General features: G+C 55.2%; 9 protein-coding genes across 9 annotated transcripts; 2 read left to right on the forward strand and 7 right to left on the reverse strand.

Annotated features, from left to right (window-relative positions):
- Positions 1–67: 67 nt before the first annotated feature.
- EX895_002177 (uncharacterized protein) lies at positions 68–2,059 on the reverse strand (the record flags this gene model as incomplete). Its single annotated transcript, XM_029882776.1, has 1 exon — positions 68–2,059. The coding sequence occupies one exon, from the start codon at positions 2,057–2,059 to the stop codon at positions 68–70; it is 1,992 nt and encodes a 663-aa protein (XP_029740921.1).
- A 475-nt stretch (positions 2,060–2,534) lies between these two features.
- Positions 2,535–5,828, reverse strand: EX895_002178 (uncharacterized protein; the record flags this gene model as incomplete). Its single annotated transcript, XM_029882777.1, has 1 exon — positions 2,535–5,828. One exon carries the CDS (start codon positions 5,826–5,828, stop codon positions 2,535–2,537), a length of 3,294 nt encoding a protein of 1,097 aa, XP_029740922.1.
- A 722-nt stretch (positions 5,829–6,550) lies between these two features.
- Positions 6,551–8,683, forward strand: EX895_002179 (uncharacterized protein; the record flags this gene model as incomplete). Its single annotated transcript, XM_029882778.1, has 1 exon — positions 6,551–8,683. One exon carries the CDS (start codon positions 6,551–6,553, stop codon positions 8,681–8,683), a length of 2,133 nt encoding a protein of 710 aa, XP_029740923.1.
- Positions 8,684–8,835: 152 nt separating this feature from the next.
- Positions 8,836–9,753, reverse strand: EX895_002180 (uncharacterized protein; the record flags this gene model as incomplete). Its single annotated transcript, XM_029882779.1, has 1 exon — positions 8,836–9,753. The coding sequence occupies one exon, from the start codon at positions 9,751–9,753 to the stop codon at positions 8,836–8,838; it is 918 nt and encodes a 305-aa protein (XP_029740924.1).
- A 1,210-nt stretch (positions 9,754–10,963) lies between these two features.
- EX895_002181 (uncharacterized protein) lies at positions 10,964–11,858 on the reverse strand (the record flags this gene model as incomplete). The annotated part of the gene is made up of 5 exons (XM_029882780.1): positions 10,964–10,984; positions 11,093–11,195; positions 11,303–11,502; positions 11,588–11,649; positions 11,768–11,858. 5 exons carry the CDS (start codon positions 11,856–11,858, stop codon positions 10,964–10,966), a joined length of 477 nt encoding a protein of 158 aa, XP_029740925.1.
- An 860-nt stretch (positions 11,859–12,718) lies between these two features.
- On the reverse strand, positions 12,719–14,668 carry EX895_002182 (uncharacterized protein; the record flags this gene model as incomplete). The annotated part of the gene is made up of 1 exon (XM_029882781.1): positions 12,719–14,668. The coding sequence occupies one exon, from the start codon at positions 14,666–14,668 to the stop codon at positions 12,719–12,721; it is 1,950 nt and encodes a 649-aa protein (XP_029740926.1).
- Positions 14,669–15,659: 991 nt separating this feature from the next.
- On the forward strand, positions 15,660–17,783 carry EX895_002183 (uncharacterized protein; the record flags this gene model as incomplete). Its single annotated transcript, XM_029882782.1, has 1 exon — positions 15,660–17,783. The coding sequence occupies one exon, from the start codon at positions 15,660–15,662 to the stop codon at positions 17,781–17,783; it is 2,124 nt and encodes a 707-aa protein (XP_029740927.1).
- A 1,534-nt stretch (positions 17,784–19,317) lies between these two features.
- On the reverse strand, positions 19,318–21,087 carry EX895_002184 (uncharacterized protein; the record flags this gene model as incomplete). Its single annotated transcript, XM_029882783.1, has 1 exon — positions 19,318–21,087. The coding sequence occupies one exon, from the start codon at positions 21,085–21,087 to the stop codon at positions 19,318–19,320; it is 1,770 nt and encodes a 589-aa protein (XP_029740928.1).
- A 1,413-nt stretch (positions 21,088–22,500) lies between these two features.
- EX895_002185 (uncharacterized protein) lies at positions 22,501–24,366 on the reverse strand (the record flags this gene model as incomplete). The annotated part of the gene is made up of 1 exon (XM_029882784.1): positions 22,501–24,366. The coding sequence occupies one exon, from the start codon at positions 24,364–24,366 to the stop codon at positions 22,501–22,503; it is 1,866 nt and encodes a 621-aa protein (XP_029740929.1).
- Positions 24,367–24,671: the final 305 nt, after the last annotated feature.

Below are 24,671 nucleotides of genomic sequence, written 5' to 3' on the forward strand. Positions count from 1 at the left end.
CCGAAAGGGGAAAGAGCTCTGAATAGAGATCAAGACATCATCGTTCGTCAATCGCCTCGCGCGCCTCCTACTCGTCCTCTTCGTCCTTTGGCTGTGGCACCGTTTGCTGTCCAAGCGCCTTTTTCTCAGCGCGCCTCTTTCCTGTTGTCTCCGCCCATCGTTTATTCTTGACCTCATACGGTTCCTCCCTCGGCCTCTGTTTCAGCGGGATGTAATTCGCCGCTCCCCTCCCCGTCCCGTTCCCCAGCGGAATCACGCCACTTGCTCCTCCCCGCTCCACGTCTTCCGCCTGTTCTCCCCTTGTGGTTGGCAAGCAGGGGAAGGAAGCCTCCTCGAACAGCGTCCTGCTCGCGAGAGTCCCCGTATGCGCGCTCGGAGACGCTAGGACAAAGTGACGACTGAGCTCAGTCGAGATGGCGCGCTGCGTCCAAAGCTTGTGCATGCGCAGGAGCGAGTTGCTTGCCATCACCACGTTCTCCGCCGCTTCGTGTGCGGCGATACCTGCCAGTGCACCGTCGTACGAACCCGTCCTCCACTCTACGTCGGACGGCAGAAACCCGCACTCCCACAGAACTAGCGGCCGATCCGCCGCCATCTCGTAGTTGGGTTTGGTAGCGTACACTTCCAGCCCGGAATCGGCGTCGATGAAGTCGGAGGGAGACGAGGCGAGTGCAGAGTGCATCCACATAGGCAGGCCCTGGGGTGTCCCTTGAGCGGAGGAGGCGGTCGCGTTGACGGGAAGCCACCACTTGATCTCCCCCTCTTCTTTCTCTGGGGCATCATTCGCCGTGGCGCGCGGAACGCTCTGCGCAGCTAATCGCATCTTGACTCTATCCGCTGCAATCTGGCCCACCTCGGTGTTCATCAGCTCCTCGACCACCGACGGCGCCTCAAGCCTCGCCCCGACGAGAAAGAGGATCGCCATAATGTTGCGCACCTGATGATACAGAAATGCCGTCCCGCGCAGGTTGAGCACGTACATGTGTTCTGTTTCCCCCCCATCCTCGGTTCCGTCTTCAACAACCGTGCTGTGCGTCGACGGCCAGTGCGAAGACACCCTGTCAATGGTCACTCCGTCGATGCGTCGGCGGTAGTTGGTGATCTGCTTGGACGCGTCGATCTTGCACAGGTTGCGGAAATCGTGTTCGCCGAGTAAACGGCGCGCTGCGTCGCGCATCAGAGGGATGTCTAGGCGGGTGGCGCCTGCGTCTTGTGATGGCAGGCCTGCAGCGGAGATAGTGGCGGAGGACAAAGACGGAGGTGGGTAAAAGAGCGCCGGTGGACCAGAAGGGAAAAAGTACTTGTAGTGCCGATAGGTGCAATCAAATCGCGAGGAGAAGTTGCTCCTCACAGGAGACCAAGCCTGGATTCGAATCGAGGGCGGTAGGATTCGGTTGAGGATAGACACGTACGGCAATTCGGTGTCTTCCAGCTTTGCCTCTCTTTTCGCCTGCAGCTCTATCCACTCTTCTTCTGATGATTTCGAGAGGGAGGGCGAAGACTGTTCTTGCTGTTCTTGACGATCTGACCACTGGTTGAGCTTCTTACTACGCACCCAAAGTGCGACCACCTGTCCAGCAGCTGAAACGCCCCGATCCGTTCTCCCACACCGACTAAACCCTGCTCCTTCCATCCCCAGCGCAGGGTCCACCAGACGCGCTGTACACAGTGCATCCCACAACACCCCTTCCACCGTAGGCAGCGTGCTTCCCGCCCCTCCGCCAGGCACGGCGTTTTGAGCAGCAAGGCCCGAATATCCTGCCCCATCATACGAGAAACGGAGGGCAATCTTGCGACAAGGCGAAGAGGCAAAGTCGAACTCCTTTGATTTCTTCACTTTCTTGCCCGCCCCGCCCCTTTTCTTCGCCGCTGCTGCGTTGTCGCCGTTGTTGTTCGCACCAGCACCAGCAGCAGCGGTAGCATTGAGCCTAGCGACGTGCGCATCCGTATCGACTTTCGCCTGGGTTGCTCGAAGGGAGGTCGATTGTGCTTCAAGCTCGGCAATCCGCGAGAGCAAAGACTCCTTAGTCCAGTCACGATACCGTTCCTTGGCTTCCATCTTGCGCTGCCAGATTTGCGAAAGTGTGTCGGCGCGGCGAGAGCAGCGGGTCCAAGACAGGGATCGCGCCGTGGTCAGAGGAAATCGGTCGATCAGACGCAGTGCGTGTCTGGGACGTGCCATGCAGATACTGGCGGTTTATGTGTCGGCGGCTAGGCGGGATGAGTGCAAGGTGGGTTCAGTAACGAAGGAGTTGGAGAAGGCGAGAGGGTTGTTGCGGAGAAGAAGAAATTGTGGAGGAAGAAACGCTCACGCCAAGAGGGAAAAAAGGGACGTCGCCGAAATCCGAAGCTTTTCCTAGCAAGCAAGCTCGCTCACCTTCGACCCAACCCTCCATCTCCCGACACTCAATCGTTGCCTCTACACACCTCGAGCACATTCTCACACCCAGCTCTGCCTATTTGCAGCCAGCCCTGACACAGTCTACCTCGCTTCTGATCAAACATTTTCCTATTATTGTCCTTTACTACCCTCGTCACGAATGGGTGAGATGATCGACGACAAGCACACCATCGCTCTCGGCAAACGGATACGAATAGCTGCTGAGAAACTGCTTGATGAATCCGCCCACCTTGACGCGCCTCTTGTCGGTCTCCTTGCTACTATGCTTGGCCTTGCCGATGGCCAGATACGCCAATCCTTGCAAGCCCTCAGCCTCCAACCCGAGCAAGAACTCCTCGGTCAACTCCACTGCCTCCTTTGCATGCAGGCCGTGCAAATCCAGTAGACATTCTGTTCGCTCGTCCACTGACAGATTGGCTGTGATGGGCGAGGCCTGACTGCCTTGAAGCGATCCCGGGCGTACTACGCCAAGGCAGAGCCCGAGTCCGCTGCCGACAACCTTGCCACGCAGGTTTCGTGCACCCGCTTCATTACTCTGACACGACGCGTTGGAGCCCGAAACATTCGGATCGTTGAGACGAGAGCGCAATTCGCGCATGCGCTCCTTGACAATCGCATGAGCCGCCGTGCGCGACTCATCCTCGTATTGGTGATTGAGCGATGAAGCTTCTTTGCTAAACTTTTTTGCTGAAGCAACATCGCCTCTACGATATGCTTCTGAAGCTCGTACGAGCAGCTTGTTGCGTTGCTCCGCAAGTGAGAGGGCGTCGCCCCGGCGAGTCTGGTATGTCTCGGCTGCACTGCTTCCCGTGAGCAGGGTCGGCAGAAGAGCAGAAGGGCGCAAGGGCAGTCGGGCTGAGGCACGCGGGCCTACGCTAGCCACTTTGCCGGATGGCTTATTCTCCGGTGTGCTCGGGCCCGGCTGCGAGCGGATGGGAGCAGCTTTGGGGTTAATGCTGATGACACCCTGATTGTCACTCTGTGCCTTGGTTGCAGCATCTGTCAGTGCCCTTTTCTGCAGAGTCGAAGCCCATCTGTTTCTGGATGGATCTGCGCCTCCTCCGAGCGTTGCAGCGTACGACGTCTTGGATGGGGCGTCTTTGGCTCCTGCTCCAAGCTCTGGGAAGTCGTCCTTGGCTCCATTCGACGCTCCTCTCGCTCCCCATGTATCGATGCCGTCAGATTCGGCGGCTGCTGTCTGTTGGGTGCTGGCATCGTTGATATGCAGACCAGACACGATACCCGTAGCAAGCTGGTTGAGTGCATCATAGTCATGCAGGAAGTTGCATGGATTGTGAGCGCAGTGGCCCTTCAGCCAGTATCGACAGACGGCTCGGTTGTCCAAGTCATGCGAGAAGCGGCAGTCGCTTCGGCGGCATTCGCCGGCCAGATAGTATCGACAGACGCGGTTTGCGCCGGCACCCAATGAGGTTTGGGCGGGTACTGCTTCGAACCGTGGCGCCAGCTGCGAGGATCCAGATCTGGAGAGGGCTGGACGCTGTCCACGGGCGGCAGAAAGACCGAGAGCTTCCCTGGACATGACGTTGACTCCGGCCTTGACACCGGCGGTGGCTGGTAACTGAACCGGCGTAAAGCGGGGCGAGCTGATCGATGTCGGTCCAGGGAGCACGCGAGGGGCAGAGGGGCCACTGGACAGCAGCGAGCGCGTTCCGTCCCCCAACGGTCTGCCGTCATTCTCCCAAATAGCATTCAAGGTCTTTTCGACGTCGTAGTTATGCATGACGAGCGCCTCGTCGACCTGTTCTGGACTCCATTCGGATGAGCCAGCTTTGGTTCCGGTGACAAGGATCGAGTAGAGCATGTCGAATGGCGTGAGAGGCGCCGTTGGCTCAGGGCCCGATGCATCGCCTTCCGAGACACCGAACGCAGCGCTTGGACTGGAATCGGACCAGCTGCTACTGTATGCGTCACCACCGCCGACTGATTGCGCCGAGGTCCAGCCGGCGTCGGGGTCATAGGATGTGAAGCCAGCGTAGCTGAGAGGTTGCTGTTGCGCAGGCTTGACTGTACCGAAGGGCGAAAATTCGTCGTCGTCATCGTCGCCAGCACCGGCGTGACTCTTGTTTGCCAAGGCGAGATTGGTACTGCTGGCATTGGAGCTAGGGCGGCGGACGAGATGAGGTGCTGGGCGAGACGGCGTGAATGCAGTTGGAGCAGCAGCAGAGGTAGAGGAGGAGCCTGTGCGTGGCTTGAACTCCGTAGCCGCTATGTTGAGCTTGGGCGAGCCAAAGGGCGAAGGAGAAGCAGGACGGCTAGCTGCGTTGCCGATGACACCTGGAGGGAGCGAGGACATGGGCGAAGCAGCGGCAGCGGCAGCGGCAGCACCATTGGAGGACGTTAGACTCGTGGTGGAGAGGTTGGAGAGGGTGCGGTTCCATGGCTTTGGGGAAGCGCGTGGTGAGCCAGAGCCGATGACGCCTGGATGCGGGCGTGGGCTAGCGGCGGTGTTGATGCTAGCAGACGACCAGACGGGACTGGTGGTGGAGGTGAAGGAAGCCAAGGCATTTGAACCTAGATGCGGAGACGTTGGACGCTGAGCCATGCTTAAAGCGGGAGGCGTGAGGTCGGTGGGAGTGCCAGCAAACGACGCAGCAGGGGAGAAGGACGGTCGAGTGGGAGTCCATGGACGCGAGGTGGAGAAAGACCGGATGCTGGCAGGACGGCGAACAGGCGACTGGTTGGGATTCGAGAGGAACTGGACGCCGGTGGGCTGGACATCCTCGCGATGACGGTGCATGAGATCGAGCACGAGATTGTCGATACGTGCGGATGGCGATGGAACGCCCTCGATGGCATACAGCGCATTTGCGAGCGTGGCTCTTACCTTGTCGATGCGCTCTTCCTCGTCAAGATGTTGATCGTTGAGCAAGGCGAGAATATCTGCGACATATTCCGGGGATGGAGCTGAGGTCGAAGTTCTGCGACTGCTGGATGAGGAAAACGTACGATGGTGGGAGAGTGTTTGGAGGGAAAGCTGCTGTGCTTTGAACGAGGAAGATAGCGGTGGAGACGTGGCCATGGACGAGGCGTCATCGTCATCTTCGGCATCATTGTGGTCGGCGCTCTCTTCAGCGTAATCAGCTTGCGACAAGAGGGTGGATGGCAAGTAGGCATCGTAGCCTGATGTGTCCTTGTCGGCAGTGCCATCCTCAGACGCAGAGGCGGATGCTGACGATGAAAGAGAGGAGGGCTTGTGGGGCTTGAAAGCGGCAGTGAGGAGTGGAGCTACGCCAATCGAGGTTGCGACAGACGATGACACCGAGGATGTTGCCGTGTTGGCGGTAGCTGCGGTCGAGCTGGAAGAGAAGGACTGAGGATGGTGGTGCGAGCCATTCTTCGTTGCAAAGAGCGAATCGAGAAAGGATTTGGCATAGCTGCCTGCGCTGTGTTGCTTGGTAGTCGACATGGTTCTCTCTCTGCAATACGAGGCAGCTCTTTCAACGCCAAAGAGCGCCGAACATACGTGGGATCCAGGCTAAGATGATCAAGGGTGCCGAAGTCGATGGCGTGGACGAATGAGCATGGATGACGACTGCATCGCCAAAGAGGTTGCGTTCGTCGTCGCCGTCGTATCGCTCTTTGGAGGCTGTCGTAGCGATATGAGACGGCGCAGAAGATAAGCTCAACTAAGCTGAGCTGAGCTACCAAAGCTGAATAGCGACGATGGATGGCGTTCAAGAAAGAGCACAGAAGCGGATAAGCCGAAGGGATATGATAGCAGAAAAGCACCCAAAAACGGTGGCGAGCGTGCAAGCTGTCGGCCTCGCCGAAAAAAAACATGATTTCATTAAGCTCGGCTCGCAGTTGCCCACAGACCACCTAACGCACTTGGTGACAAAAAGCAGGCAGCGTCTCAGGGGCAGACATGGAGGGGCACGTTTCAAATGGCACGACTCCACCTCTCAGTGTCCGTGTTCTTTCAACATGTGTTACGTCGTCCTTTTGCTACAGTCTCACAGATCTCGGCTCCGAAGGGGACGCGTGAAGCAAGCAACAGAAGAAGCGCAGTGGAGCACATTTGGCGGATTCTTCCTGAGTGTCAAGCTGCGCAAACGGTTGGCTTTCAATCTTCCTTTCCTTCGACCATCCATCTCGTACACATGCCTCACGACTTCACAGCTTGCAAACATGTCGTATTCAAACGGAACTAGCGCCGCACCCGGTGCTAGCTCATCAGCCTCCAGCTCGCGTTCCAAACGTGAACTCATCGACCGCGTCAGGTATCCCAACCCGATCCCCGTGCCCCCTTACCCACCAAAGCTCGTCAAGATCCCCACAGAGCCTTCCAGATATGCGAATCCTCACTTTGCAGACCGCCTTTCAAGTCAGCATCCCATCCCCATGACTGTCGATGTCCATGCTGGTATGCCCATTGATCTCGCCAACTTCCAGAATCTTTGGGAAGGCGATCTCTCCGAAGTCGTAGTTTCTCCTACTTCCCAGCTCGATGCGCAAGACCTGGACGATGCAGACGCCTTTTTGCTTCAAGACTTTGCATCCAACCTCCCCGCCGCCGCTTCGTCCGCTTCAGCTTCCGGTGCGATCGGACTCATCACATCTTTGAAAGCCACTGACGATCCAGCTACACAAGCAACCCTCCAAGCTGCCATCCAGCAGCGTCACGCACAATCCCTCGGCCCTGGTGCAAAGGCTACACTCGCAGCCGACGATGTCACTTGGCTCCGAAGGACTGAGTACCTCAGCGCACAGCAAAAGAACGCTCAGCAACAGGTTCAGAAACCCAAAGTCACGGAGCGCATCGACGTCTCCAGAGGGGCCCAACTCGCAAAGATCGAAAAATCCTTCACCGACGCACGAAAGCCTTTGTCTAGTCTCGTCCATCCACACAAGAAGGGTGTCAAGGCGGAGCAGGTCTTCGACTTCCTCCCAGATCCCGAGACGTGGGCGACCGATTACCAGGTGGTCCGCTTCATCGACCACCCGGGTCGTATCATCAACGGTATTCCTCAACCCGATCCTCGTCTCGACGTTGCCCTCTTCCGCCCCATCAGCGCTGCAGACGGAGAGCAGCGCGTTTCTTACTACCTTCCTGCTGGCGAAGAGATTTCCGAAGACCCTGAAGCGCCCATGACCCTCATCGACAACCGTGACGTCGAGGAGAACAATGCTCGCAGATTGCGCAAGAGGAGAAGGACCGGCAAGTTTCCCATCCCTCCCGAAGTCGACGACGACGGCGAGAAGCAACCCGAGTCAAAGCTTCTCAAGAAGGACTACGCGACCCCCTTCAAGCTCTCGCGTGACTATGTCCCCAAAGACACCACGGAGAGCGCACACGACGTTCTTCTCCTCACCCTGGACGACGGCATTCCGGACCCAGATCCAGATGCCAATGTTGACCCTATCAAAGGGGTCAAAGCTGCCTCCTCTAAACCCACTGGCGAAGATGATGACGATGACGACCTCTTTGGCGACGACGATGACGCCGACGATACCGAAGACGGTGCTGCTGCTGGTCAGATCGACTCCACCCTTCCTCCGCAATCCGAGTTCGAACGCCAGAAGCGATCTAGAAGATCTGCTGCCACCAAAGGCAAGGAGCGCAGCGAGCAACCCGACGGTCAAGGCATCACCAGCGAGTCTCGACCTAAGGCACGCGCCTACTATCACAAGATCGGCATGCGTTTCACCCTCCGTGTCTGGCGATCCCGCTTTGCCAACAACGAAAAGCTGCGAAACCGAGACCGAAGGTATCCGGGCAAGTGGGATGCCGTCGTTCTGTCCAACCGCGAGCTTCACGAGAGAGAACAGCTGCGCAGGCTTCATCTCCGAAGCCAGGTCGACGATGTCGGAGAGCTCGACCCTTACGAAGAGGAGGAGATTGAAGAAGCTTTGGCTGAACAAGACGGTGTTGAGGCCACCGCGAACGGTGCTGCAGACCATCCGCAAGATGAATATGAGGTCAAGGAACGAGAAGGAAGCAGCGATGCCAATGGCGATGTCGGCGCAGCCTACGGTGACCAGGACGACCAGGCTGATGACCAGGCCAACGACGACGCCGAAGAAGACGCCAGTGACGACGATGATGAAGAGGACGCCAGCGATGATGAGGATGGCACAGTAGATGGAGACGAGGAGCTGGCAGCTCTACGTGCCGAAGCTGGAGAGGTAGGTGAAGAGCTCGACCAGGATGCTGAGGGCGGCGGTGGGCGACGTTCTCGCAATCGACACTCTGCTGCAGTCCCAGTCGACGAGCAGCCTGAAAGCTATGCTGCAGCAGCCATGGATGAGGATGACGACTGATGTGCTGTATTCTTAACAAGACTTCACCGCGATGTAGAGAAAGGTCTTGCTTCTTCACACACCAACAACACGAATGCAATGAGATGATGTTGCTCTTGAATTTGGCGGCTCGGAGTGCACGCAAAGTGTCGACACGCATAGACACTTGAGGCTCAGCCAAGCAGATCCACCGGGTTTAGGCGTAACCAATCGCTCGTCATCGCGTCAATCGAAGCATCGTCGATCACATCTGACATGCATTCCTCCCACGAAGCGTGTTCGTCCTTGACCCGAGTTTCGTCAGAAGTGTCGTTGACGCTTGTATGGCTGGTCAAGGGCGACAAGGTGAGTTGCTGCGCGCGTGGAGTCGCGTGGCAGTGGCAGGGCGAGAAGAGGAATGGGTCGAAGCGGTAAGGATCGTCTTTGTGTCTGTAGAGGTTGCTGTAGATTTGCGATGAATCAGAGCAGTCGTCGACGGCAAAGTCGAACGAAAAGTCTGGTTCGGGTTCGGGTTCGGACGATGCGTCGCTATTGTCGATGGCAATGTCGATGCTTAGGTCGTGCGGCGAAGCGGGGAGAGCGGGACGAGAAGAGGATGTCTCAATGCCGCCATTGCCATCAATCGAACAGCTCTCATTCAGAACCAGGGGTAAGTGGGGTTTTTCATCCGACAAAGGAGCCTCTCCGTTCTGTCTCTGAAAATCCAAAGCTGAGTTGGTGGGGGTTATCAAAGCTGAAGCTGTACCAGGAAAAGTGCGCAATTCGAGTAGGAGAAGATCGAGCATCTCCGTCACTTCTGCCATGGTCGGTGGCGGATCGACATAGCTAGGCGTGATGCAACGCAGCCCGACATCCGCTCGTGAAGACGCGACGCCACAAAGCTGTCGGTCCTCCCACGTTTCGAGAGGCATGGGGAAGAGGAGGAGGTCGTATTTGTTGGCCAACGCTGTGCACGCCATGAACCACTGAGGGAGCGCCTCTACCAGGGCCGGCTGCTGTGGAAGAATGTCTTGAAAAGCAGCGGGTAGAGTTGCTGAAGAGTAAGCCACGAGAGTGTCGCTTCCTCCTGGAAGTCCTGCTCCATAGCACATTGGGAAAGCTAGAGGCTGATGGGATTCAATCGGTGTGATAGGCCCTTCAACCTTTTCCCTCGAGAACAAAGGTGAAAGGGGCGATGGTCCATAATCGTCGAGCAGCGGAAGCTTCGTCGGCAGTGGCGGTGGAGTTGACTTGGATCGTCGGATAGAAATCTTTCTGCGTTTGGGAGTTTCTGGCGACGCTGATTGTAAGGATACGGACGCGGCAGCTTGGAGAGACACGCGGTTCCTATGCTCGTTCCAAGTGCACACTTTGTGCTGCTTGATACAACGTTCACAGTCTTCTGAGCCGGGAGCTCGTCCTGGGCATTTGCGATGGTTGTTGCCTGTAGTTGTTGAAGAGGGACGAAGCAAGATGGGAATGATTCAACACTGTGAAATTGTCGTCAACAAAAGTCCGGGGGGACTCACGGCATACTTCGCAAGCACGAGACGCTCGCTTTTGCTTCTTTGTGGGACTCATTCCCGATACGCTTGTCGATCCGGAATCGGTTACATTGCTGACAGGTCTGGGAGAAGGTGTGTGGTATAGTTCGATCGGCTGTAGCAATACGGTCTCAGAAACCGCGGCGAAACGTTGCTCCGCTGTCAGAGCCATTGGCAGCAGTAGTGGGCCTAGGAAAAGGTCGGGACGGCGTGCTACCTGGTGACAACACAGCAGGAAGGCGGTTGACTTATATAAGAGCTTGACCATCGACGAAAAAAGCTGTGAGGGTGCGTAAGACGATGAGGACCAGACCGTGGGTACGCAAAGCATCCTTTGTGTGCCAAGAGAGCGCTTGTCAGAGCGGAAGAAGAGGAGCGCATGCTTGGTGCTTAGATTGTAAAGACTGACTTTCGGGCATTGATGTGAACGAAAGCATTGTGAGAGACAAACGGTGTTTGGAAGGAGGCAGCTGTCAGACAGCCCAGAGTGTCAACATCTATTCATTCCGTGAGCTGACGGAAAGCGACAAACCTTGCGAGGGAAGATTAGCCTTGGGACACATGCAGCAGACAATCAACGTGTCACAGGCCTTATCAAATGGTGGGTGAATCGCTGTCTACGACAGTGATCTGCATGCGGCGGAACATCACTAGTACAAGCGCTCACACGCACAAGCAGAGTCTGGTTCTCGGAATCAAAAACAATTGCACTGGACATGCTCATCATCTTTGCGTGCATTCGAGGCATATCGTACACATCACATTTGACGGACGAGTTTCAACGGTCCTCGGCCCATTCCTTTTTCCGGAGCAGTCGCGAGAGAGCAAGATGTCAGTATCGAAGGTGTCTACGTGGACGGCAGAAAGCAAACCTTAATAAACGCAACTGTTTGACCCGAGCACTTACATTTTCCTTTCGGATCTGTGCCTCCTCTTCTGGTGAAAAGTCGTTCTGAATGTTGAAGAGCTTTCGGATCTCTTCGGGTGTCTTGCCTTTGATCATGTTGGCGCTGTGTCGAACAAGGAAGTTGGAAAGTCATAGCTCAAGCCGTGAGAGTTGTCGGTCAGAATGCCCAACTTCAGGGTGGGATGGAGTAAGGTGGAGGCCAAAACTTACACAGTCTTGCAACCGACATCGAGGAGGGGCTTGATGTCGAGGTAGTTGGCAGCAAGGATGATCTCGAAAAGCATTTCCTGGTCGACCTGAATGAACTTTGCGTCCCAGTCCGAGATGTCAGTGGTACGTCTGCGCGACTCTTCGGCGTCGTCGGCGGGTGCAGGAGGGTCGCTGCGGTGGTGAGAGCAGTACTCAAGAACCTGAGTGATGCGTACATAGGTGAACGAAGAGTCAGAATTTTGTAGGGGTAAAGCATTGTACCAAGCTGAGCCGAGCTGATCTCACCTTCTTGAGCACGTTGGAAGACACGTTCGGCAGCGGGATGGGCTGATCGGTGTCTCCGATGTCTGTAGGCGGGAAGAGAGCAAAGAGTCGCATCCAGATTAGTAAAGCTGTCATGATGCATGGTGCTCCTCTGCTCGTCGAGAGAAGCAAATCGCGAGCAACAGGATGGAGCGAACTAACCTTCAAGCATCTGCTTGATGAGCACAGATCGCTCGGCGACGTCGCGATCGACGGTGAACTGCTCGTTGTCCGAGGTGGTGAGGCTGACCATCTTGGTAGCTGATCACGAGTAAGAGCGAGACGAAGCGTGAGGTTGTGCTGTTGCGATGGTGAAGTGAGAAGCGAAGCTCGGCTGATGCAGTGTACGGGGTGCCTCGAAGAAGTTCAAGGCCGATGGTGGACGATGGAGCCAAGTCAAGAAAATAAAGAGGATAGCGGGATGGAAGTAGAAGAGAGGGCGACTTGGCAGCTCGAATTGAGAGTCAATGCGCATCAAACCTAAACTGCGACGTACTCAGCCATGGCGTGCATCTCGCCTGTTCACCCGACTCTCGTTGCGCGCTGTCCTGGAAACGAAAAAAGGCGATACACCCGATTGTGGAGCATATCCCGATTTTGATACCCGATTTTATCCCGGTTACCTCATCACGGCGTTACGCACCTCAAATGTCAGTCAGGACGCAGGACGGACATGGATATAAAGTATAGTCTTGTCTGATTGTATGAGTCGTGCAGATGTTGAACAGCATTAGAGACGAGACAAGGTTGAACTAGTCGTACAAGCAGATTCGATCATGTGTGTGTAGCAAAGACGTGCGAACAAAGTGTAGAGTGCGATTTGATGATGGAGAAATGCGGCTGGGAAGCAGGTATCTGAAGAAGCAAGATGCATTGTTGAAAGCAAGGGAAGAGAAGTGCCTGACGTTACGTTGAGAAGCCCCGAGAATGTCCAAAGAGAAACAGTAGAAATACGTGGTTGGATGTCAAAGAAAGAAAGAGAATGTCAGGTCCAAGGCGTCGACGGCCTCCGAGACGAGCAAAAGGCGCGCAGTTGATGCTAGCCGTGGTTTGTGAGACGTGCGTCTACAGGATGCTGATTGTATGAGGCATTGATTGAGGCGCCTGGTCTGTTCAGGCCGTGGGGGCAGGTGCCGAATTGTTTCCGTGCGAGACGCCGTTGGTGAGCGACGAGATCGACTCAGCTACACGCCCGGCTGCATCGCTGACGGCTGCACCCAGACCCGACAGGGAGCCATTGACAGCATTTGTGGCCTTGGAAGCGCTCAGGAATGGCTCAAAGATCGAGTCGGCCGCCTTGAAATCGTTGTGCACCACGTTCACAAGGAAGTAGCTGTCGAACATGTCCTCGAGGAATTTGCGCGAGGGCGACGAAGGCTCGTAAACTTTGGCCCAATTTCTGCCAATTTCGTATGCCTCGTCCTTCCAGGCCAAGAAAGAGATCGACTCGACAATGGTGGGCTGAATGATCTCGCAGTGAGGGAAAACACCCCAAGTGACGGCGTTCGGCGCTTCCGAATTGGTGTTGGTCCGCATGTCACCCTGCGCGTTGACGGCGTGGTATGTGATCTGAGGGTCGGCTTCGATCCTGGCGATCAAGGCGTCGAGGTCCTCGGGCGAGACAAAGAACTCGAGGTATGCCTTCTGATAGACGTAACCATTCTTCGGACCCCAACCGTGAACCTTGTCGTCGCTGCGAGCACCATCGACGGCGGGCTGCGAATTGATGGTTAGGAAGCCGAGTTGGTTCATCTTGGTGAGCTTGTCGCTGATGACCGAGGTCTCGCGTGCGACGGGAGTCTCGGACCATGGAAGTGCTTTGACCTTGCCCGCGCAGAAATTTTCGAAGAGGGCCTTGACATCCTCAAGCGAAGTCGGGGCGCCCCACATCTCCTTGGCCTCGTCGTTCGAGTATCGCAGCTTGACACCGTACGCGTCAACATCGCCGTACGCGGGTGAGCGTGCATCGCCCCATCGACCGTTAGGGAATTCATCCCAAGTCTCGGTACGGTTGACGTAGCTCTTAGCACGGTTGGCCCAGAAGATGGGACGGATCTTTTCATCACGCCTCTTCGGCGTGAGACTGGGAGTCCATGGAAGAGGGCTGACTTGGTTGACGGAGGGGGTGAGGCCGAGATAGTCTAGGAGCATTCGCGAGCCCTTTTCGAGGTTCATGGTGTAGATGTGGAGACCACTGATACCGAGGCCAGTGCCGACAATCTTCTTGCACATCTCGCCGACGAGACGGGTGCCGATCTCTCGCACCTTTTGGTCGTCGTCCTTGACGGGGTCGAGTGCGTCGTGGAAGTACTTGGGAACGAGGGTGCCGAAACGAGCAGTAGCACGCTGAAATCCGCCGTAGGTTTGAATAGGCATGACACCGGGAATGATGGGGCAGGTGATGCCTGCAGCTCGTACGTCCTTGACCCACTTTGCGAAAATGTCAAAATCGTAGAACATCTGGGTGAAGATGAAGTCGGCGCCGGCGTCGATCTTTTCCTTGAGACGTTGAAGCTCCTTTTCGGCGCCGTCGACGGCCTCGGGGTGACCCTCGGGAAAACCAGCCACGGCGATGGCAAAGTAGTCGCCGTAGTTCTCGCGAATGTACTGGACGAGCTCCTGTGCACGAGTGAATCCGGCAGCGTGGGGCTCCCACTCGGATTGACCAGCAGGAGGATCACCTCGGAGGGCGAGAATATTGCGGCAACCGAATTCCTTGGCCTCCTTGAGCGCAGTGTCGATCTTTTCACGAGGCATGTTGGTGCAAGTCAGATGCATGCAAGTCTCGAGACCAATGTAGGTGTGAACGGTCTTGACTAGCGAAGCGGTGAGGTCGGAGGTGCGACCTCCTGCGTTCCAGGTGATATCGACAAACTCAGGGCCGAGGTCGGCCATGCGCTCGATTCGGTCGTAGAGGTTGGTGAGACCCTGTGCAGTACGAGGAGGGAAGTACTCGAAGCTCCACCAGATGCGACCTTCCTTTTCGGCCTTTGCAATCTTGTTTGTGATCTTCCAAGAGGTATCGCCCTTGGGTGGGAGGGGAGAGTCAGCGCCGTTAGCCATGTTGACAGCGATGTTAGGAGGAGATGCGGAAGAGGTTTCGTTGACAGTGATGGAGGGAGTATCCTGAATCGAAGAACGACGTTAATAGTGGTATACAGGTAACGTGTCTATGAAATCAGAACAGTGACCCGAACACCGTAGCGACAGGAGTGATGGTCGGATGCGAAGGTATGGAAGAACTTCCTTTTTCTGATCGCACAAGGAAGGAAGAGGGGCGGCAAGGGGGAAGGCAAGACGATTTCAAATGATGGTAGTAGAAGAGAAGCAAAGAAAGCTCTGCGAGTTTCGCGTGCCCAGTTTGTGCGTGTGTGAAAGGACTTGACTGCAAACCAAAACGTGCGCGAGGTGTGGCGGGAGAGTGGTGGGGCTGCTTTCTGTTCATCTTGGTTTCTTCTTGCTTTCTTCTTAGCTCAGGGTCTTTCCTGATCTGACTCGCTCTGGTGCTGTTTCATTCGATTTCGCCTAGAAATTCCAACTGTGATTGGAAGATGGACTTCCGGAGAAACGTGGGGACTTGGATGATAATCGCTTTTTGCCTTTCCTCTATCCCCTTTCCCCTTTCCCCTTTTCCTCGCGGCCACTTCACACAGTTACATTCACTTGTGTTTCTGGCAGAGCTTATGTGTTCCTTAGTCAGCTCTTGTTCCTTCCCCGCCAGCCAAAGGCAATTTGTTCATTGTGCAGTTGAAATCTGCCACTCTCCACATGATAGCCGAGAGACACAAAAAGCGAAACCAACACCCGTCTCGACCACCATCGAAACGCACCTTCCATGACCTATGCCCCCTTTTCCAAGTTGACGTTACTTTCCTCGCTATCGTTACCTCGGCGAGCACGATAGCCCATCTCTCCTTGCCTTCCGGAAGGAGGTGCATGCTGCTCCACTCAACAACAGCAGCATCTCGTCGCTTCAAGCCACCGCGTCGTCGACCGCATCTCCATGAATCAAAATGATCAGCGTTCATCTCGCACATCTCAGGAGCCTACCAATATGAGCCGCTTTCGTATACGTAGCAGAGCTGGCTCTTTTCTTACTTCCGGTGTCGATTACCTCGCCACTCGGGATTGGCAAGCCGTCGCCGGTTCAGCGCGAGCCAAACTTCAACTCCCCTCTGCTTCACCTGTCAACTCGAACAGGCATGTCAGAGCAGGCCAATCGAGCGACTTTTCGTCTAGTTCCTCCTTGCCTCGTATCAGAGACATGTCGGGTCGTGCTGGTATCGAAAACGTGGTCTTGCTACCTGGTTGGGCTCAGCGAAAGGTGGCTCGCGACCGTCACCCTCAAGGCTGGGCTACCATTGATGCTCCCGAGGATCTCGAAGATGGTGAAATCGAACTTCACGTCGCGCTCAACGGCTTCGTCGCCAAATCGCTTGATGCCCCCACCAGAAGCCAGAGGATCTTCAACCAGATGGCACGACAACTCGCAGGTCTCCCCAAAATCCAACCTCAGCCTCCAGGCTCCTCGATCCTAGACTCCTCACCCGCCGCCACCTTTGTGGAAGAGCCGCAACGAATCGATGACAGCCCAACTACCCCTTCTGAGTCCGGACAGCATGAATTTGAGCATGGCACAGACAGGATCGCCCGTAAGGTTATCGAAAATGCCGACGACCAGATGCTCGTTCGTCTTCTGGAGAACCTCAATGCCTTTCCTACTGACTCTGCTGCTGCCAACGAGGCCGCCAGGGAAGCCGAGCAACAGTCCAGTCCCATTCATCGCTCCGATTCTTTCGCCCAGCCGCCCAAACGCACCGATACTATGCTATCTGGCGGCTCAGCTCAGTGGCTCAACAGAAGTCTCGATGAGGTGACCACTTTCCACCACAACCTCTCGCACCGCTTACAGGCCTACTGGGTCTACAGATCGCCACACAGAGATGTACATATTGACATCGCGCCCGTCATCAAAGGCGCCGTTGCCTGCGACGAAAAAGGTCGCCGTCTCACCCTCGCATCCACCCGTCTCACAGCTGACTCGACCGGCCAATTCGAGCATCGTCTCGTGGTACCGTGGCACATGCTCTCCGCTTTCTGTCGTCACTATGCCGATCCGCTTCAAGCCAGCCCGGATCAAATCGAAGCAGTCGAGGTAAGAGCCAAGCTGCTCACCTCAATAGCCGAAGGCTCAGCAGAGACTGGTGCTGAGACGCCATGGCGACGTTTCCCCGTTCACGAGGACCATGCTCGCCGTGTCAGGATCATTTCGGATATCGACGATACCGTCAAGCACACTGGCGTCGTGCAGGGCGCCAGACAGATCCTACGCAACGTCTTCGTGCTTCCCTACCACGAGGCTGAGGTCAAAGGTGTCGCTTCTTGGTATCATGCCATGACCGAACTGGGTGCTGGTCTACACTACGTCACCAATGCTCCTCTGGAACTCCACAGTCTCGTCTTGGACTTTTTGCAGACGGTGCGACTTCCCATCAGCCATCTCGTTCTCAAACATTACCCAAGTGGAGCTCGCAGCTTGCTCTCCAGCTGGCTCGAACCGGCTGGCGAGCGAAAACGAGCCAATGTTGTCAAGATTCTCGATGATTTTCGCACCTCCCAGTTTATCTTGGTCGGAGATTCTGGCGAGCTCGATCTAGAGCTCTATTGCGCTCTAGCGGCTGAGCGCCCTTCTCAGGTTCGTGGCATTTTTATTCGAGATGTCAGCAGCCCCGCCTCTCATAAACCCGGATCCCTCGGCCTCTCCGCGCCGGCTTCAGCTGGAAACCCCTCCAGCTCCTCTGATACGCCATTGATCGACGCCTTGCCCAAGGCTCCTCGAAGTGCATTCACCCAGCCAGCGTCAGCAAGGCGAGCTGGCGTAGTCGAATCCACATTCTTTGATACTTCGTACCCGCCGAGGGCGCCTACTGCACTAGACTTGCCCGCCAACCGATACGCAGACAAGAATGCCGAAGCATCAGTGTCCAGCCGCGCCTTATCCGAAGCAGAGATTCGCCAAGCGCAGACATTCCAGACTCGCCTCAACAAGGCAACCAGCATGCTACCTCGCACCACCGTCTTCAGGCTCTTCAAGGAAGGTGGCGATGTCGAGAAAGTGGCTTGCCAGCTCATCCGCGAACTGCAGAACGGCACAAGACCGGCCGACCGGCCATCATAGCAGACGATTATGACTTGTGATCGATCACGTGGACATGCATCTGATCAATGCATCAATGTTTTGCTTCCAAGACTCGATCGGATCAGTGAGCCTGCAGCGTTGGTGTGTTTCCTGTGGCCGTGAGTTGCCCTCAACGTTTCGATTCGTAGCTCGCAACGGCGGACTTATGCTCGCTCGTCCCTCAATTGAGTGTGGCGTTGTGGCTGTGTTCCCATCTAGGCCCGAGGTTTCGCCATTTCAGCGATCCGACATCTCGTTCCTGACAGGTTCATGCGCCTCCTACGAGTTTCATTCGTTTGCGTGCTGGACACCTGACTCCGTATCGAGTGACATTGTTAATGGGTATGACTCTAAATTCACCAAGGTTGTTTGCTGTTTATTGAATACCAGCGATAAGTTAATTGCAAATTTACCGCCTCTTACCGTGTTCCAAGTGTCCGACTTTGTCGTTGTTCAGAATTGGAGATCTCAATTTCACGAAATTGAGGACATTCTTACTTTCTTATAGCCCTCATCTTTAAGTTGCCGAGTCGCCGTTTTGTGAATCTGAAAGATCATACTGACGGTAATCGGTACAACCTACTGAGCAATGCTGTCAAAAGATAAAAGCCACGTTTGCGTCTTTTCGACCAGGTGTTTAATCCTTAACAAGGTGATAGTCACCAATTCCTGATATTATGTGCGCGACAAATGCAGTAATCATAGTATTTCCTGCTCGGGTTTTCGTCATCGGTGCTTGATCTTCCGCGCATTTCCTGGTAACTTCGATCAGACGTACCTGCTTAGTGGGTCAAACCCTCTTGTGACTGGTTTACTGTGAAGCAGGAAGACACATGATCTGCACCACTTTGATTCCCGAAAACAAATTTTTCCAAACGAGCTTTTCTCAAACACAGCACTGGCCACGTAATATACTGTGCGTTTGCAGTGGGAGCATGCAGTTATATGATTAATAGTGGTGGAACGGTTTGTAACAATGAAAATAAAACAAGCGATCACGATATTATTACCCTACTTTCCAGCGAGAGGATCCTCGTGAATTTATTATGAGGTGACAAAACATGAATCAAAGCCGAAGCAAGCCAAAACTTGAAATGCACGTTTATGGTAAGGATAAATCGCGGGTGCAAAATTGTCATACAGCATGTTGCCTAGAGCCTTCCCGAGTCGAGATCTGAAAAAGGGCTTCGTGATTGCCGCAGAAAGATTACTTTATTCCGCAATGCCCTCTATGCGGAAAAAAATAGTTCAATGCTCATGATGGACGTGCATAATTCTCTTCCATCTCACTAACCACGACGGCTACGATTCACGCCCATTCAGCTTTGTTCACAATCAGCTTTGTTCACAATCAGCTTTGTTCACAATCAGCTTTGTTCACAATCAGCTTTGTTCAAGAGGTCAGATGATGGACCGCATCGATCGGAGTTGAAATGCGAATGCCACGGTCTTCTGATCAAAAGGAGTCAAGGAAGATTTACTGCACACATGAGCGGCCGAGAGGGGAACAACGTGGTTGGTATGCCTGGCCCTGCTAGTGGCCGACAGGATGGGAAGCGTAGCTGCTGGAACCACCAATGCTCATATTTCCCATCTGATGATTGAGCGCGGAAGGGTCAACCTGCGAAGGATAGCCTCCGCTGTAGCCGCTACCAGATCCGTGACCCTGGGGCTGGAAGTGCTGTTGTTGGAATGCTTCGCTCTCGGCCCTCGCGCGCTCGAAAAGCCTGCGCTTCTCATCATCGTGAGGAGTAGGGGTGTACTGCTGCTCGTGTGGCGCCTGTTGATAGCTCAGCGGTGTCTGCTGTTGCTGAGGACCAGAAGCAACTCCAGTGCCTTGACTGTAACCTTCTTCAACATGCGTGGGGCCTGTTGATTGAGGATAGCCCTGTTGTTGCTGCGCATTGTACGGATACTGGCTTTGGTCGTGAGGATTGCTGGGGGAGGGTGCTTGCTGCATAGCATAAGTATGTGCGTTAGGATAGGCAGATTGCTGAGCGTAGTCGGCCGACGAGGTGGAGACCTGCTGCTGAAGGTCAGGACGAGGACGAAGGTAGTCTTGGCTGGAATGACCGCCTGGGTTATATCGGGAGAGACTCTGCTCCATCATCTCGTCAAACGAGCCGCGGGCATGGACAAACTTGTCATTCATTGCCTTAAGCTCGGTAATCTTGTTGCTGTATCGATCGATGAGCTTGACGATCTTTGGTCGCATGGCGAGCGATTTCTGGTAGAGCTCTTGCAGCTCTTCGTCTTCGGCGAGATTGTCGCGAGCGGGGTCGAGACTGCGAAGTTTGCTCAGCAGCCTCTCGATGTCGGCTGCTTGAGAGAAGATGCGAGCCTCCATCTCTGCTTCTCTCTGCAGCTCGGCAGGCGTGGGGTCGGGTAGCACCTCAACGTAATTGACGGGGAAGATGCCGGCCTCGCCCCTCACTTCGCCCCTCCACCAGTGCTCATAGACGCTGTCCAGAACACGAATGATCTCCCCACGCGAGAAGGCAAGCTCGCCAGGCTCTGTCGGAGAGAAGTCGTACAGTGCTCGCACTCGGGAAGCTACGGCCGGGGTAGCGGCATTTGCGGCTGGCTGAGCGCTTGGTGCAGAAGTGGCACCGTTCGCGTACGGTCCTTGCTGCTGCGCGAAGGCTGCTGAGCTCTGCGAGGTAGGCTGCGGTATGTATGAGCTGGAGGGGGCGGCGGCAGCGGAAGCAGAGGAGCCGGATGCTTCGGCCTGCTGGGTATTGTAGCTGTTCCATGCATTGCGCCCGCCTTGATCTTGAATGGACAGTTCCAGAGCCTTCCTGAGTTCTTCGTCTTCGGCACGAAGCTGCTCGGACGTTGGCTCGCGTGGCTGCTGAGTCTCGGGTGCGTCTTCTTCTGCAACTGCATCCTGGGATTTGAGACTTTCGTAGGTCTCCTTCATAAGACCCAAGCTTTCGTCGTCGAACTCTCCGGCCCATTCCTTGACAAGGGCAGAGCAACGCTTCTTGACGGTGGAATGTGTGTTGCGGTCGAGACAGATTCGGGCGAGCGTCTGAGTGAAGGATCTGCTGGCGATCTCCTGGTGAGCAGTGAGACCACAGTTCTTGGCAACAGCGTCGGCAAGAGTGAGGGCGTACAATTGCACATTGGCGTTGCGATGGACCAAGCGTTTTTGAATGGCACTGATACAGTTGCGTGCGGCAGATTCCCCGCCAGACGATACCTTATCGCAGACCTCGAGGTTGAGCTCCCAATTTTCCGAGGTGAGCTCATCGGAGGTGGCCTTGAGAACAATGTCCTCGAAAGGATTCTTGGCCGCAAACATGCTGATCCGCCGTGTGGTCGATTAGCTTAGCTATGAAATGGATGACCACAGCTCGGCCGGTGGCAAGCTAGTGATGGGTGTGTCTGATGGTGAAGGTGAGCGGCGAAGAAGAGGTCGACAATCTAGCTTCAAGCTAAAGCCTGAAAGTGGATGCGTGACGTTCGAGTTGGCCTGAGCTGCAACCGAATGAGCGCAACATGCATCACAACTGCGCAGCAGCTACTCGGCCGGGGGCACCGCCACGCACAGCCAACCTAAATTTGTGGCTTATTCCTCATTACGTGTTTTTTGAACGATAACCCTGAATGGCCTGCCTGCCAGACTGCCATACTGGCTTCAAGCTTTCCTTCCACCTTGCTGGCATCACTCTACGCCCATAAAACCAACCCTCGGATCGGATAGACCTGATGGCAGCATCTCAAACGACAGCAGAACTGTCCTCCATCAATCTCGATAGCATCCACCTCTCCACGCCTGGTGACGATGCCTTATCTGACTCAGACGCTGGCCCCTTCGAAAGTGCCAACGATGGTCCAAGCATCGCTGTACTGAATGACGACGAACCTCCCGCATTTCCGAGCCTGAACAGTGCTCAGAGACAAAGCTCATCGACAAACAAAGTGGCCAGCACGATGTCAAATCCTGCGAAAGCCGCGACGCTTTTGCATTCTGTCGCGTCACACCCACCATCGTCCAATACCCTAATGGCCCCACCCTTGTCGCTGGCACCTCCTCGCAGCGGCGGACTGGCTGCTCCGCCATCAACATCAGCATTGACAGCTCCTGCGGGTGTCGGAGGTGCATCTGGTGTGAAAGGGACAGGCGGCAAAAGTCGAAAGAAGGTCGCTCTTGCACCCGGGTGCAGTCCCCTAGATTGGGCCAGACTGAAGAACAGCACAGATCTCAGAGGTGGCGTCACTTCGTTGTTGAGAGTGACACTTTCCGAGCTCAAAAAGCATAACACACCCGAAGATGCATGGTCGGCCTTCTATGGAAAAGTGTACAACATCACGCCTTACCTTCGATTTCACCCTGGTGGTGAAGAAGAGTTGATGCGTTGCGCCGGTCGCGACGGCACCAGATTGTTTGGTAAGTGATTCGCCGAAGCCATCCATGCACGCTGGCATTCTGTATATGCTGAATTCTCACAACTTCATTTCTTCATGCTGTGCTATGCCTCTGCCACGCTTATAGCTCTCACCCATTCATGGGTTAACATCGATTCCATGATCGACACTGCCATGGTTGGCATCCTGACAAGCGAGTCATGAACCATAGAAGCCTCATTTTCACCGAATAAACAGGCAGCTTCATCGAAGCATGAGATAACTGAACGCTAATTTAAGATTACTACAATACATATACCCATTCACAATACCAGTTCAAGCCTTAAGACAGCTCGACACGCAGACATCAAGCAAAACCAACGAGGCCAACCCCTTTTTGTCGCCTGATGGCAAAGAGCTGCCTCGAGATCATGCCATAGGTTGCTTTCCTCGCCAGGTTCTGGCCGTCTTCAAACGCTTCGACGCGACCTGGAACGTCGTGCTCGTCATGAGATTGCGCGTGGAGCCAGACCTGCATGCCGGAAGTGGACCACCATTCGTGCCCGCGCATCTTGAGCTCATCGATGTTCATGCGGTGCGGTTCCTCAGATACGAGCATCTGGAAGATGACAAAGGCGGTCATAAGAACCTCAGGCGTGAGCTGAGCTGCAACGGCAGCAGATGCCTCGCTGGCGGAGGTGGAGAGGGTGGAAGACGTCTGAACGGAGCCCACCGAGTAATCACCGGCATTGGGTGCGTTACCGCCGCTCATGAGCGATTTCAAGGCATCGAGCGTGTCGAAGTAGTCGGCGGCCTCGCGCTCGGGAACGACGGATCGGAGAGCATCGCCAAACACCTCCCAGACCCTTTGGGTAGCCCTGTCGAGCTCTTGGGAGCTTTGGGTCGCATTGACCAAGAGATGCGGAGGCTGTTTCTGGGGAGAAGCAACATGTGTTTCTTCTGCGACAGGGACGGGATCAATGGCTGCAGACGTGTCCGCGATGTCTGCAATCAGCTCATTAGACTCTTGCTCGCGAGGTTGCTGGATAGTGAGGTCGGCCTGGTCACCAAACGATTGCGAAACGGAGATATCGTGATGGGCTGTTTCGACGACGGACTCGTGCTGGTCTTGCTGATCGACGGTGCCATGATGTGCTGAGCTGTAGGTCAATTGGTGCACCTGCTCTTGGTCTTGCTCCTGATCCTCGTCGTCTTGTGTCTGTTGAGTGACGTCGACGGTGCTATCGACCAAGTCGTCACCTTCGGCGACAGTGTCAGCGTGGGACGTTTCATGCTGAATGGTGACGTCTTCTTGCTGTGCTTTAGCCAAAGAAGCGCGTGGGAATGCGCGCTGGAAAGTTTGTTCTCGAGGTAGCATCCTGGCAGCCTCTGCTTGTGCTTGGGCCCTTTGCTGACGTTCGAGCTCTTGTCTTTGCCAATCGGAGCGTGCTTGCCGCAGCTCCTCGATCATTTCCTCGAGAGCGAGAATCTCGAGCTCCTCCTTCTGAATTCTGTCTTGGGCGGTTGCCAGATTCGCCTGGAGCTGATCGATAGCAGAACGGGATGTTTGACCGTGAGAAACGTCAAGATCGCTGGACGAAAGCTGCTGCGACGCGGCGATGGGTTTGCCCTCTGCGGTGGCGCGGAGTTGTGCTTCGCTTTGACGAATGTGCTGCTCGTAGGCTTTGATATCGTGGTTGTATGTGGCATACTGTTTCAACATGGCTTTGATGTGCTTGCGAGTTCGGGAGCCTTTACCGCATGTATCATTGAGACGCTGAGCTGCAAGGAGCAGAACGCGTGCATCGACGCCGGAGTCATCCTGAGACTGGAAGGTCTGCTTGTTGGACACATTGGTGTTGCGCAAGGGCGTGGGAGGAGCGACATGGCGGGGCTCGGGTAAACGAGGCGCGAGCAAGAGATCAGCTTCGTTGGGGTCATCTGTGCCACCCGAGCGAGTGGAGGCGATGTGAGCCGACCTGTGGTTGGAAGAGCTGGGACCGGCGCGAGAGGCGGAGGCAGACTGCGGAAGAGGAGGATACCAGAATAGATTGGCCTCTGTCTGAATGTCGGCATCGCGGATGTAAGTGGTAATCTCGAAGCCCTCGCGATTCAGGACGGCCGAGGTGAACGGAGTAGCGTCGAGTCCCTTCCTGGCGCGTTTGCGTGCAGCAGCCTGACGCGAGTTGATTGCGTCAAGCGTGTTCGTGAGTGATTGCAAGGCGTGCTCCATGGTTGATGGCGATGCGATGTAGTGATGGTGGTGGACACTGAAGGTAATGCTGAGCTGCGCGCGCATCGAGTGTCAGGTGTTGTTCTCTTGCAATCCCGATTCACAGCGAAAATAGAGATCTTGAAAGTGTTGTTCCCTTAATTTGAATTCCGGCGCGTGTTTTCGAATCGACTCTGCACCAAAAAGACGCGTCGAACAAATGTTGTTGACTCGACCGAGAGAAGCGCACAGTGGGCTATCTGTCTGTGCCGCTCAGTCTCTCCGGCCAAATCCGAGTATCCGTCTATGCATTTCGTGTCAAAATT

The sequence above is a fragment of the Sporisorium graminicola genome, chromosome SGRAM_13, assembly GCF_005498985.1.
Source record: "Sporisorium graminicola strain CBS 10092 chromosome SGRAM_13, whole genome shotgun sequence".
NCBI lineage: Eukaryota > Fungi > Basidiomycota > Ustilaginomycetes > Ustilaginales > Ustilaginaceae > Sporisorium > Sporisorium graminicola.